At 40.6% G+C, this 15017-nt stretch overlaps 1 protein-coding gene across 1 annotated transcript; it reads left to right on the forward strand.

Moving 5' to 3' along the window:
- Positions 1-546: 546 nt before the first annotated feature.
- Positions 547-15017, forward strand: H2AZ2 (H2A.Z variant histone 2). Its single transcript, XM_067470752.1, has 5 exons — positions 547-798; positions 10584-10661; positions 11756-11869; positions 12980-13109; positions 14681-15017. The coding sequence occupies exons 1-5, from the start codon at positions 796-798 to the stop codon at positions 14740-14742; spliced, it is 387 nt and encodes a 128-aa protein (XP_067326853.1). The 5' UTR covers positions 547-795; the 3' UTR covers positions 14743-15017.

Consider the following 15017-nt stretch of genomic DNA (forward strand, 5'->3'; position numbering starts at 1 on the left):
TTGTATACTATGCTGTCAATGGTTTTTAAATTGTATGTTGTTATGATTGACTTTTGCTCTTGTTGTGAACCGCGTTGAGTCGCCTACGGGCTGAGAAACTGCGGTATACAAGCAAAGTGAATAAATAAGTAAATTAATTAATTAATAGAATAGCAAGTCTGCAAACTTTGTGTTTTTTTTGTTTGTTTTTAATGCAATACAACTGTTTTGGTTCGCTCCTCACACCTCATGATCACAAATATGCTCCACACTGTTTGCAACGTATGTGTGTGACATAAATATCGTGTTTAGACCCCTTCACGAGGTACGTTTGTGCCAATATTGAGGCTTCTCCTCCCCCTCAGACTCTCTCAGCGCAAACAAACAAGTCGAGGAGGGGGGCGAATAATGGGCGGGAAACGGTCTTCGTTTTTCATTGGACTAGAGCGCTGCTCCTCAGTAAGAACCGCCTCCTTTGCGAAGCCTTCGATCCGTGATTGGCGCAATCCCTTGCCACTCCACGCCCGCTCGTCCCTCCTTGTTCAGTTTCCTCGCTCTGAAAGTGCCGTGTGCAAAAAGGAGGGGAGGGAGGGGGAGGCTGAGCTGGGGTGGGCGAAAAAAACAGCCGTTAAACGGGCCGCTGGGCGGGGCTTCCTCGAGGGAGCAAGAAGCCGCCTTCGGATTGGTCAAGGCGGGAGGTTCAAACTAGCACGGCCTTCGCGGATTGGCTCGCTTTGCAGGCTCCCTCCTCGCGCTCAGGCGGGTTATTGTCTCTTGACTTTTCGGAGGCGTCTCTCGCTCGGACCTCGCGGAACCATGGTAAGCGGGCGGGGAACATAAATATATATATATCTGTGGGAGAAGGTGGAGGGGATAACAATCCCGTGAAGCTTTTCTCGAGTTCCCACCTAATAGCCAGAGCCGCGCGTTACACTTTTTATTATAGTACGTGTGAGCGCGCTTGACGCGTGTCATGGACGGGAGCGGGAAGTCCTGACAGCAGGGCGATCCCAGGCTGCGTCCAGAAGAGTCCTGATATATACTCCCCGTTCAGCAATGGAACTCTGCCCCGGAGTGTGGTGGAGGCTCCTTCTTTGGAAGCTTTTAAACAGAGGCTGGATGGCCATCTGTCAGGGGTGATTTGAATGCAATATTCCTGCTTCTTGGCAGGGGGTTGGACTGGATGGCCCATGAGGTCTCTTGCAACTCTATGATTCCATGATTCTATATAGAGTGTATATCAATATAATATATAGACATGTATTGGGGCTCCATGAGAAACCTGGAGGTTTTTACAAGCAGAGGTTGGACTGCATGGCCATCTGTCAGGGGTGCTTCGATTGTGTCTTCCTGCCTCGCAGAAGAAGGTTGGACTGGATTGCCTTTGGGGTCTTTTCCAACTCAATAATAATAATACTACTACTACTAATAATAATATGGTCACACTGGGTGCAGTGCCGAAAGACCTTGGCCTGCACTTATAAACAATTGGCCATCTGTCAGGGGTGCTTCGATTCCTGTCTCGCAGAAGAAGGTTGGACTGGATGGCCTTTGGGGTCTTTTCCAACTCAATAATAATAATAATAATAATAATAATAATAATATGGGCACACTGGGTGCAGTGCCGAAAGACCTTGGCCTGCACTTATAAACAATTGGCCATCTGTCAGGGGTGCTTTGATTCCTGTCTCGCAGAAGGTTGGACTGGATGGCCTTTGGGGTCTTTTCCAACTAATAATAATAATAGCCGTCCCCTGCCACTCTTTGCTGGGGCCCAGTCTGGTGATCTGGAAAATAAAGTAATGAGAAAGTGTTGGTTTATAATATATGTAATGCTTGTAGGTAAACAGTATTTCTTGCTGATTCTTTGCCAGTGTTGATGTGATCTGCTTTGCCTACTCTGGGACATGCAACATATCATTGTCCTTTAGGGGTCCCTTTCAAATCTTTGATACTGCATCTGTCATATACATATGTGTGTGTGAATGGCTGGGTGGCCCTTTGTCAGGAGGGCTTTGATTATGTTTTCTTGCCCTGTTGAAGGGAGTTGGACTGGATGGACTTAAGTATTTTCTGTTGGCCTTAAGGCAGCATTTCTCAACCTTGGGTTTGGGACCCCTGGGGGGAGGGTTGTGAGGGGGGTATCAGAAGGGTCACCAAAGACAACCAGAAAAAACAGTATTTTCTGTTGGTCATTGGGGTTCTGTGTGGGAAGTTTGGCCCAATTCTGTCCTTGGTGGGGTTCAAAATGCTCCCTGATTGTAGGTGAACTATAAATCCCAGCAACTACAACTCCCAAATGACAAGGTCTATTTTCCCCAAACTCCATCTGTGTTTATATTTGGGCGTATTGAGTATTCGTGCCAAGTTTGGTCCAGATCCATCACACAGGACCAAGATCGAAACACAAAACATGCATTCAAAATTCATGCTTAAAGACTGGCTGGGGTAACAGGTGGGCTTTTGGATGTGGCTTGACAGGACCAAAAGTCATCCTCCTCCTCTGTCTCCTCTCTAGTTTTGAGTGTGTTTTGCTGTTGTTTCCAGGCTTGATGGGCAATACTGCTCCAGGGGTCCGTCTTCTATACTACATTTTTTATTATTATACTACATTTATACCCCACCCTTCTCACCCCAGTGGGACTCTGGGTGGCTTACAATCCATGGCATACAATGCCGCATTACACATATAATAATAAACATAACATATGAACTTAAACAATTAACATATCAATTTGAACATACAATAATAAATATGAGATAATAATTCGAATATAAATACAATAACAAGCTTAGAAGTAATTCAAATAGAAACATAATAAAAAAGCTTAAAAGTAAACATACAATAATTGAAGTATAAATACAAAAAAAGAGCTTAAAAGTAAACATGTGAAAAGTGTATATTACAGAAGTGAGAAAATTACAATATCACAGATAACCTCATCACACTAGAGAATGAATCAACTTTAAGTCCGGTTGCTACCTCCTGCAGCATTCTGGGGTTTGTAGTTTAGGGAGGAGCCTTTAACAGCCTCACTAAACTACAAAGTCCAGAATTCTGTAGGAGGCAGAAACCGGATTTAAAGTGGATTCATTCTCTAGTGTGATGAAGTCACTAGAGCAGGCGTGGGCCAACTAGGGCCATCCTGATGTTTTGGGCTTCCAACTCCCAGAATTCTTAACAGCCCATAAGAATGGAGTTTCTAACACTGCCTTTTCAATACTGCCCCAGTTTGCAGCACCAGGATCACAGTCCACTTTATAGACCTGCCTCGCTGTATATTACAGAAATGATGGAATTAATGAGAAAAGTACAAAATCACCTAAAGCAGGCGTGAGCAAACTTGGTCCCTCCAGATGTTTTGGATTTCAGCTTCCACAGTTCCTAACAGCCGGTATTCGGTTAGGAATTGTTGGAGTTGAAGTCCAGACACCTGAGGGCTGAAGCTTGCCCATGCCTGGTCTTAGGTCTGGAAGCCATGGATCCCTCTGAGACAGTTGGGGATGTTTACTTTGGAGGGGGGAAAAGGATGAAAGGGGGCACAAGAGTTATGTTGATGCCTTTGAATAGATGTCACATTGAGGAGGGGTCAAGTTTCTCTTCTGCTGTTCCAGACACTAAGCCGAGGATGAGCAAACAATGTGGTGCTGCAGCTTCATAAGCTAATACTATTCTGGGCTGTAGTGTCCAGATTAAGAGAAGTCATAGTCCCACTCTCCTCTGTTTTGGTCAGACCTCTTTACCTGAAATTATACTGTGTCCTGTTCTGGGCACATTCTAAAAAGATATTGACAAGGTGGAAACTGTCTACAGAAGGGCAACCAAAATGGTTTGAAGGTCTGGAAACCAATGAAGGGTGCCTTAGGGAGCTGGAGATGTTTAGGGGAGACATGAGAGCCATGTTTAGATATTTGAAATTTTGCCACATAAAGCAGATAGCAAGCTTGTTTTCCGCTTCTCTGGAGACTAGGGCACAATGGAGCCATGGGTTCAAATGACAGGTAAAGAGATTCCACTTAAACATTAGGAAGAACTTCCTGACCGTGAGAGCTGTCCAGCAGTGGAATATGGACTGCTTGGAGTCTGGTGGAGACTCTTTCTCTGGAGGTTTTACAAGCAGAGGCTGGATGGTCATCTGTCAGGGGTGCTTTGATTGTGTCTTCCTGCCTGGCAGAAGAAGGTTGGACTGGATGGCCTTTGGGGTCTCTTCCAACTATATAATAAATAAATACACAAGACATTGTGTCTCTTGCAGCATCAGTTGGGAGCCCCCCTTCTTCTGGGCAGAAAGGCACCTTCCAATAGGTGGGCTTTTCCCTGTTTGGGATTTGGCTTGACAGGCTCTGCTTCCGAGTGTAGTTGGGGCTCCTTCCTTGGAGGCTTTTACACTAAATTTGTAAGAGTTCCAGATCATAAAATGGATCGGATGTCATAAGGTAGAGGGAGCAGGCTTGTCTTCTGCTGTCCTAGAAACTAGGACTCAGAGCAGTGGGTTCAAATTACAGGAAAGGAGATTCCACCTGAATATTAGGAAGAACTTTCTGATTGTAAGAAGAGCTGTTCAGCTGTGGAACTCTCTGCCTCCAGAGTCTGGTTGAAGCTCCTTCCTTGAAGGCTTTTTAACAGTGGATGGATGGCCATCTGTCAGGAGTGCTTTGAATGTGCTTTCGCTGCATGGCAAAATGGGATTGGACCAGATGACCTCTTCCAACTTTATGATTCTATGACCAAAAGTTATCATCCTCCCCAGTTTTTGGTACATTTTGCTGTTGCTTTTAGCTTTGCTGGGCAATGCCACTCCAAGGGTGCATCTACACTGTGGAATGAACTCCTTGAACGGCCGTGGCTCAATGGTATGCAACCCTGTTGTAGTTTTGCAAGTTCTTCAGCCTTCTCTGCCAAAGAGTGTTAATCCCCCCCCCCCCATTTCCTTCGCATTGAACCATTGAGGTTCAAGTGCCATCAACTGCATTGATTCTATAATGTAGGTACTGCCATAGAAGGACTCAGATATAAGATTCTCAAATGTGAAGATATATTATGAAACAGAAGCATTAGAATTAGCCATACTATGGTTTTTCTGATTTCTTGGTCTTTGATGTCGAAGTCATACAAGCTCTTTAGCATTATCTGTCAAAGAGGGCTGGTGCCTCATTAAATTCCATCTCCTATGCTTCCTTGGCAGTGAGCTCTGGCTGTTAAAGTGGCATCAAACTGCGTTAATTCAGAAGTGTGAATTACGCTGCTTCTTTCTGTGTGGTGCTGATTTCTTAGCAACAAGAGGCTCCTGTAAATGTCAAGCCGAGGCGGATTTATTCCTCCCCCCCCCCCCTTTGCTGGTTTCAGCTCCAGCCTTGACGGGTCCTGCCGAGGTGGCTCTTTCCTGTGACAGTCTTGAAACACTGAAGCCCTGGAAGCCCCCCCCCCCCCCCCACACACACATCCTTTTCTCATTTACTCTGCGCAGTAGAGTGCCCAGCAAGTCATACTAAAAAGCTGTGCATGCTTTGTTGTTGTTGCTCTTGTGCGTCTTAAGGGCTTTGTTGTTCCAATATAAGGCAACCCCATTACAGGGCTTTATTGGCAATATTTGCCCAGGAGAGGTTTGACACTGCCTTCCTCTGAGACTGAGAGAGGCTGCATCTGCACTGTGGAATTAATGCAGTTTAACAGCACTTTGATTGGTATGGCTCAATACTATGGAATCCTGGGAGGTGTGATTTGGAGAAGGCTGAAGACCATGTAAAACTTCTACTTCCATGATGCCATAGCATTGAGACATGGCAGTAGTGTCAAAATGCATGAATTCTGCAATGCTGATGCACCCTGTAACTCCCAGGATTACATAGCATTGAGCCATGGCAGTTAACATGGCGTTGAACTGCATTAAACCCACAGTGATGATGTACTCCAATCGTGACTTGCCAAGCGTCACCCAGTGGGTTTCATGGCTGACCCTGGTCTCTAGAGTTGGAAGTAAACTAAAGTACAGTTTAACTGTATCTGCTTCCCGGTAAATAGTGCCAGTAATTGCTTAGTCCAGTTGACTTTAGTATGACACGTTTTCATGTAAATGACCACAAGATCTGGCTTCAGTTAGGTTGGTATTTCTTTTCTTTTTTGCATGGGGGGTGGTGGTGTCCCTTCTTTTAACAGATGGTATTCTTTCAAATGTGGGCATGATGCCTCTTGACTTCCGTCACAAACTGTCAACAATCACCAAGAACGAGAGATGTTCACTCCTGAAAACATTATTGACATCTCTTGTGGCTGCAGCTCTGATTTGTGGCAAGCACTGTCTTTCCAAACATCGATTCTATTAATCCTTTCCTTGTTCATCTTTTATGAGGAATAGCTTCTAATAGTTGAACTAATAAGAAATTGGATCTTCACTCTTGCTCATATCCTTGAATGATATGCAGAAAGTGATAATTGTTATCTTTGTATGAAAAATCAAATGTAGCTCATTTGTTCAAAGTTGCATACTTACATGATGTATTATGGTCACAGAGCAGTTAATAAAGATAGACGGTATACTTGCGTACTTTTTTGTAATTGAATGGTAGATAGACCTTTTTACTACAAGTATTTGAACAACAAACTTCGAACACTAACTATTCTAATAAATTAGCATTGAGATCTCTATACATTATGTATCAGTTAAAACTATTAAAGTTTCATTTTATGGTTCTGCTTCAGCCTCTACTCTGTGTATTATGCAAGTTCAAAGTTTCTTGGTTTTCTGACTTGATTGAATTCTAAGAAAGGGTCACTAGCATGCAAAAAAAACCCCAAACAAACATGGTTAACATGGTTTTGTGTTTACTGTCCTGGTGGGTTTTTATGCTTGTTGACTTCACTTTTTTTCATTTTATAAATATAGTCCTAGGAACAATTCCTAGAGAGTCTTGCAGGACTACTTGTTCTGTAATCATTTCAGTACTTAAGAACTTAGGGTGGAGTACAGAATGGGTTGCCAATTACTGTATCTATAAGACAATAGACTACACCTGTCTTTGGTGTAATAGTCTATATCTGTAAACTTGAACTATGTTAGCAGTTTGTAAGTCTTGACAATATTTATTCAGATTACCAGTTAATAGTATATGTTATATTGGTTGATTCAAAAATCCTATTTTTGTGATACAATGCAAATATTTTTAATCACTGTAGTAAGTATAAGCAGTTCCCAAGTAGCAACTATTTATACTGTTGAGTATTTTTACTTTATTTTATGTACACTTTACTTCAGAGCAACCACTGCAGTATGTACTCTATTTTGAAAGCATAGAACAGTTTGCATTTCAAGTAATTACTCTCTGACAAAATACCTGTAGTGCTACCAAGGGTATTTGTAACACTTTTGCATCTTCTATATCAATAGATGAAGGATAGCTCCCAGTGCTGAAACCCATAATACGAATAAGTAGGCTTGGTTGATAAAAATGGCTCAAAACTCGTTTCGGATGTATGGGACGTTGGTAGTTTGATTCTAAAGTCACTTCCAATTTAAAAAAAAAACAAAACTTTCAGAAACTTCCAAATTGCTTCTTTAATGGCAGAAACGCATGTGCAGTAGAAAAAAAACAGCACTGGCACTGGGGAAACTTCAGGGGATTCTCCCTCCCTCATTTTTACACCATCCTGATGAAACTTGCTACAGTGGTAGAACACACGGACCACTGGTAGTTCACCAAATTTCATAACCCTTTACTTATCCATGGATTTTTTGTGAATATTATTTTACAAAATTTAATAGTAAAGAAAATCTGTTCCTGGTTTGTAAGTGTTATTTCCTGTTTCATTGAGTGGTCTTTACTTTGAAAGTTGTTGTTCTACTCTAGAAACTTTGTGTGTCACAAACTGTGTTAAATTGGTGAGGAACAGAAATTGTAGTACAGACAATCAAGGAAGAAATTGTAGTACAGACAATCAAGGAACATCTAGACTGACCCCCTTCTTCTGGGCAGAAAGGCACCATCCAAAGTCTCCTGACATCAATTTGCTTCCTCTACTGAGTTGGAGGGGACCCTCAAGACACATCCATCCGTTTATTCCTATTTGCAGATGCAATCAATCATTTTATTATTTTATCATTACTTACTGATGTAAAGGGCTGGGCTGGCAGTGGCTTTCCTGCCAAAGGTAAGGGAATGGGGTCTCGGGAGGACAAGACAATGAGACAACATAACACATGGGCACATAGAAACACATAGGAAAAACAGAGCTTTGGGGGCAATTTTATATACATGAGAGATGTAGTTTCCCAAAGTACCTTAGCAAGCCAGACTCCCCAGTGCATCAATTCTAGGGGACTCTAAAGAAAGGAATGAAGGAAGGAATGTCTTCAAGTTTTGGGAGAATTGGGGCTGGAACAGCCTCGCTAGAGAGAAAAAAAGAACAAGTTTTCCCACTGGAAAGTGAATAAGTTTCGAATTGCTATTGCTACCGGTCGGTCGGTGACTCCCTGAGAGAGCGCAGCACTCCCAGAACCGGGAGGTCGCGAATTCAATGCCTGCCAGGGAAAAATGGCAAAAAGGAAAAATTATGACAAATGGTGGCAAATTGTGGTAAACATCGGCAGGCAGGGCATGGAGAGCCAAGGCACATGTTTTGCCAAAAAGGAAGATCTAGGGAGTCATGGAGGCTCTCCTTCTGTGGTGGACTGGCTGGCTTTGCCTGGCTGCTGCCCCAATGCCATGTTCATGACAATCAGGCCAAAGTGAAATGATTGGTTTTTAAGTAGTTTATGTTCTCTTGGCCTTGCAAAAGTTGCTTATTGCTTTGCCGCCTTCTTTAGACACCTTTGTAGATTCATTCAGTTTATTTTATATTTAGACAAAGACTGCTACAGACAGCCATAAGGGTCCTTCAGCCATTTTGGCTAATGAGCAGCAAGACAGTGTGGGAAATGTAGTTTAACAGCAGGGCCTTTTGCAATCTCTACCATTGGGGGCCTGGCCTTCATAAACTACAACAATGGCTGTGCTTAGCCACGCCCACCTCATCCCTCCCTTGCATCACTGGGGGCAGGATAGCATGAGATTTTAAACCTTTTTAGGCTTTACCAAAGTTGCTTAATGGTTGTGAAAATTAAAGTAACCTTGGGAGACATCCGAACATTATGGAATATTTTTTTAAAAAAGTAAGTGGTTCAAATTCAGATTTGCCCCTACCGCCTTTCCTGTGTGGTTCAAAACTGCTTCAAAAGTCGGAAGTTTTTTATGACTTTCAGGCTTTTCTGAACGAACCTATCCAACCCTAATGAATAGTTTAGAAAACTGGATTATCTGTGTGGCTGATATGAGTGCTGGCTTATCAATCAGTCTATTTGAGTGATACAGTTCTAACACTGATAATATCTTTGGGTGCTTTCAATTCATTTTCAACTTGATTTGTTCAGAGGGAGGTTGTCTTTGTTTTCCTCTGAGGCTAAGAGGGTGTATTGCATTGTAATTTGTATAGAAGTTTTTTGTATATAAACTACATTCAGTCAGTACATATAGAAAACAGGTGGTCCACACCTGTGAGTTTATTGCTTTCCAAGGCAATTCTAGATATAAGGCACACGTATGTTTAAATATTTAATCATTTTGAGTTTCCGTTGTTTATAAGTAGTGGAAACAGGAGAGTTTTCATGAGATATTTTTAGACTGGATTTTAACCCAACAGCTATGTATATGGTAGTTTAATGCATAACTCAGTTTTGTTCAAGTATTAAGCATGTACATTCTAGACAAACCAGTTAAACCAATAATTGGATCGGAATATAAATGTATGCTTACTCAGGAAACTGTATTTTAGTTTATTATATATTGTCTTGGGAACATGTGTAAGCTGCATATAGTATTAAACAATATATCATTTTATTTTTTGTAATAAAAGATGCCATTAAAATTAAGGGAGGTTTAAATATAGCTAATAGAACAGGCAGAGTATCACTTCTCTGAAATGCTTAGGACCAGAAGTGTTTTAGATTTTATAATACAGGGTTAGTCAAAATGCATAGGCCAATAAGCCATTCAATTGAATGGCTTATTGGCCTATGCATTTTGACTAACCCTGTATATTTATATATAACAATTGCAATATTTCAGCACCCAGCTCTAAACAAAAATATCTTTTATATTTCATATATATCTTATACACATAGCCTGAAAATAATTTGATTTACATTTTTGTGCATGAAATAAAGTTTGTGTACATTGAACTGTTGAAAACAAAGTTGCTACTATCTCAGCCATCCATTGGTATTTTGGAAAATTTTGAATTTCTGGGTAAAGGTTGCTCAACCTGTATAATCCTAATTATCTGGGGCTAAAAGGAAGTATCTTATTAAGCACATATAGAATTGTGGTTTGACTTTGCTTGTAAGCAGATATAAATAGGTAATCTTTGAATACTCTGAAGTGTTTTTGCTTGCATGTTCTTGTTGTAATAGGGAAAGTGATACCTAGATTTGGATATTTCTATGAAGAGTCAGTAAAAGCAGAAAGGTTTACATACTTCCTGGAACTATGACTTTGGGGATTGTTTTTCTACTGTCACCTGATGTGTTAGTTAAGCAGTGTATCCAACTCATCTCTTGTTTTTTTTTCTTTAGGCTGGAGGCAAGGCTGGCAAAGACAGTGGGAAGGCCAAGGCAAAGGCAGTGTCTCGCTCACAAAGAGCTGGACTTCAGGCAGGTTTAATTTATTATTTCACATGTGATTGCTTGTCTTTTGTACCCCACCATACCCAGATGTGGGCCAAAAGTTTCTGTTCAAGTGTTCCTGTAATTAGAACTGACATGAATATACTTTTTCCATATACTGTATGAAACTTGCTGTCCTGTCATAAGTTTATAGAGTGCTTGAATATTTTTTCTATTTATGAGAGATTTTATGGTGGCCAATACTGTTTTCTCCAATACAGGCAGTCTCTGAGTGAAGAACAACCCATAGTTATGGATAGGATTCTCCCCATCCTCCCTGCCAGGAGATCTTAATGCTGAGCCAAAGTGTGTCTGTATCTCCGCACCCACTTTCCTTTTTCTTACTACCAATATCTCTCCAAACCCCTTTTCCCTTTTCTTCCTATGAGTCTCAAAAACCCCTTTCCTCTTTCTTCTTATCGATCTTTCCACTCTCTTTTCTTTTTCTTCCTATCAATATCTTCATTGTCATCCCTGTATCTCTTCACCATATCTGACGCCACTTCCAATTGCTCGGACTCAATGCTTTGCAATGCTGGGATTTGTAGTTTGGTGCGGCAACAGTATTCTTTGACAGAGAAGGCTAAAGACATTGTAAAACTACAGCTCCCAGGATCACATAGCAATGAATTAGGGCAGTTGAAATTGTGTCAAACTACATTCATGTCACAGCCCCTCGACTCTGGATCTCACTTCCCAAGGACACTAGGCATGCCCCAACTCTGGCAGTCTTTAGGAGGAGCCTGAAAACGTGGTTGTTCCAGTGTGCCTTCCCAGAATAATGAACTCTCAGCATTATGTCCTCTAAATGCACTTTACACTGATTTAGGATTATTTGTACACTCTCACCAACGCCCCATCTCTCCTATCTTGTTCATGCCTAGCATTATTTTTTAAAATTTTAATTACATTTGGCCCAGCCGTAGATTTTAAATGTGTGTTTTATTACTGTCATTGTTTATTGCTTTTTTGTTTATGAGCTTTATTTTAATTGTTTTGATTGTTGTTGTTATTGCTTGTATTGAGCAGTCTCTCACAATTGGTTTAGATGGTGCATGTTGAGCAGGTCCTTTTACTTACAGTTCCCAGTGGGCCGTATTCATAGACACTTGAAGACTCGTACTACGAGCCACGGACGAGTTGGTGCTACAGCTGCTGTGTACAGTGCTGCAATTCTCGAATACCTCACTGCTGAGGTAAGTTTCATAAAACATTCTTGACAGACCAAGATTTGAATGTAATCTCTGGGCTTGAACATGATTTTTTTTTTGTATGTAGGGTGACATAACCTAGCTCACATTGCTTGCTTAAAAACCTCTCTATTGCGGTAGTTGTTTGATGTTTAGTATGTTTTTCAACTGGCCTGGGGGGGAGGGGTGTGCCTAAGTGCGTATTATGTGCAGAAACAAATCTTATTTATTTAAATTCCTCTCCAGCTTGAGATTCTGAACTATGTATTATGGAGTAGGTGAGAGAAGAGATAAATATAAAAAACTGCACGAACTTTCATTCATTTTAGAGAGAAAGTGTAGGTATTCGTGGTCACCAATTAATCTGAAAATAGCTTTTTACTGTTTTGAGCACATTGGCTTTAGCACAGCTGGTTAATCACCAGCAGCAATAGATCTTTCCCAACCAAAAGGTTGGCAGTTCAAGCCTGGATTAGAGTGACCACCTGACCTTTAGCCTAGCTTACTGTCCACCTAAGCAGTTCGAAAACAGCTGTGAGTAAAGAAATTAGACACTGCTTAAGCGAGGAGGTATTTTACAGCACCATAAAACAAAAGCCTTGTCATAGAGGATGGAGCGACAGCACCCCCTGTGGACGGAATTAAGCATAACCTCCAGGAAGCCGGAGTGGGAAAGGTGCCAACACATACCCCTATCTCTCTGTCCTGTATGTCTAACGTCATTGAATGTTTGCCATGTGTGTGTTCTGTGATCCACCCCAAGTCCCCTTTGAGAAGGACGGTTCTAGTAGTGGATTATAATTGTTGAAACCTGAACAGGCCAGACTATTTCAGTCAGTAAGTTACTACAATGATATTACACATATGTCTATCATCATTTAAAAATCTTGGAATTTCCCCCCTGACATAAATATATGGTCATGTTCGTCCATGCAGAATTTTTTAAATTTATTTATTTATTTACTTCATTTGTATACTGCTTTTCTCACCCTGGGGGGGAGGGGACTCAAAGCGGTTTTCAACATTGAGACCTTGCAAATTTGTAGACATTAGGGAGCAAATGTTTAAACTATAAATATTGAAAATATTTAATAAGAAGTGTAAATTTTTCAACAGGTTTTGGAATTGGCAGGCAACGCCTCCAAGGATCTCAAGGTAAAACGTATCACTCCTCGTCATTTGCAGCTTGCTATTCGTGGTGATGAGGAATTGGATTCCCTTATTAAAGCTACCATTGCTGGTGGAGGTAAGTAGGTTTTGAACTTCTGGGATGGCTAGATTGGTATAAAAGTTGCAAAGAATGAGGTACAGTCAGTTGTTTAGTAAAGGGAAAAAACCTACCAGGACATATAACAGGTAAGCTTCTTTCTATAATAGCCTGACATTAATAGCCTCATGCCATTCTGTCACTTTTTTCTTATGTAGAAAATGCTTTTTGGGCTTAAGAGAACATTACACAAGTGGCTGACCAAGCAACTATGTTCAAAGCTGCAGCAAAGTTCTACCATTCCGTCTATGATAAGAAAATATGAACATTCTTATTAATATAGGTTTTTATTTCACTCGCGTAGAATGATCTTTGATAATAGTGAAGTCTGAGCTTTTATCTTTGTTGGAATGCTCACTGAACATGGTGTTTTCCCTTTTGAAATATGCTAATTTATTAAGCATTTGTTTGTTTCACAATGGTACACAGTGGGCTCTTGGTATCTGCTGGTATTTTGTTCCACGACCCTGTGGATACCAAAATCTGTAGATGCTTAAGTATTATTAGTAGTAGTACATACAGTGGCATAGTAAATTGGTGCCCCTTATATAAAATAGCAAAACCAATATTTCCGTTTTTGGATTTTTAAACATATTTTTAAGCCATGGATGATTAAATTCATGGATGCAGAATCTGTGGGTATGGAGGGCCCGACTGTATATTACCTTAACTAGACATTTCAAATACATCCTGTGCTTAGAAGAAATCCAGATTTTCCCACCGAAGGAAAAGGTTATGTGGCATCCATTAAATGCTAAACATTCAGTTTCAGCTTTGTGGGTTGCTATGTGTTGAAGAGAAAACTTTGTTACAGCATAATTGAAAGAACTGAGCGCTTAGAGTCTGCAAAATGTGCTTTGAGGTTTGTTCAGTCATTTGCAGAAATAATTAATCCTAGATTTTATTGTGTTACATCCTGGAATTGAAATGGATTTAATTGGCATTATTAGCATTTGAAGTAAACAAAATAATTAAACATTAAAGGTGTAAAATATTAAAGATGTTGTGAACATAAAGGTAAAGCTTCCCTTTTACATGAAGTCTAGTCATGTCTGACTCTGTGGGTTGGTGCTCATCTCCATTTCTAAGCCGAAGAGATGGCATTGTCCGTAAATACCGCCAAGACCATGTGGTTAGCATGACTGCATGGAATGCAGTTACCTTCCCGCTGAAGTGGCACCTATTGATCTACTCACATTTGCATGTTTTTGAACTGCTAGGTTGGCAGAAGCTGGACCTAACATTGGGAGCTCACCCCGTTCCCTGGATTCGAACCACCGACCTTTTGGTAGCAAGTTCAGTAGTTCAGTGGTTTAACCCGCTACACTACCAGGGGCTCCTAATGTTCTTAATTGTGAACATTAGGTAGTATAAAAGACAGTTAAATCTATTTTAATTCTGGGTTGTAGCACTACATATAAAATGAGGAAAAAGTCAAAAGGGAGTGAATATGCTTGTAAAACAATGCATAAGGTTGCATGCAAGTAAATACAGACATAAATTTGAATATTAATTCTTGCCCTGATTCTAATCTGTTATTCTCTTTTCAGGTGTAATTCCTCACATCCACAAGTCTCTGATTGGAAAGAAGGGACAGCAGAAAACTGCATAGAAAGGAATTGTAAACAGTCCTCTTCCTCCCTGTCATTGTACTGTAACTGGGACAGAAGAAATATGGGGATATGTGGAATTTTTTTAAAGAAATAGTTAAATGGAAGAGTATAGGTAATTGACTGTAGACTTAAAACATTTGTATGTTATTTAGATTCAAAGTTTGACAAAAAAAAAAGTACCTTGTTATGTGACAGCAATTTGTGTGTTGATTGGCTAGGTTTCTCCCATGTGTTTTATACAAAAATGGAAATGATAAAACCATTTTTTACAAAA

This window comes from Anolis sagrei, chromosome 7, assembly GCF_037176765.1.
Source record: "Anolis sagrei isolate rAnoSag1 chromosome 7, rAnoSag1.mat, whole genome shotgun sequence".
NCBI classification, from domain to species: Eukaryota; Metazoa; Chordata; class Lepidosauria; order Squamata; family Dactyloidae; genus Anolis; species Anolis sagrei.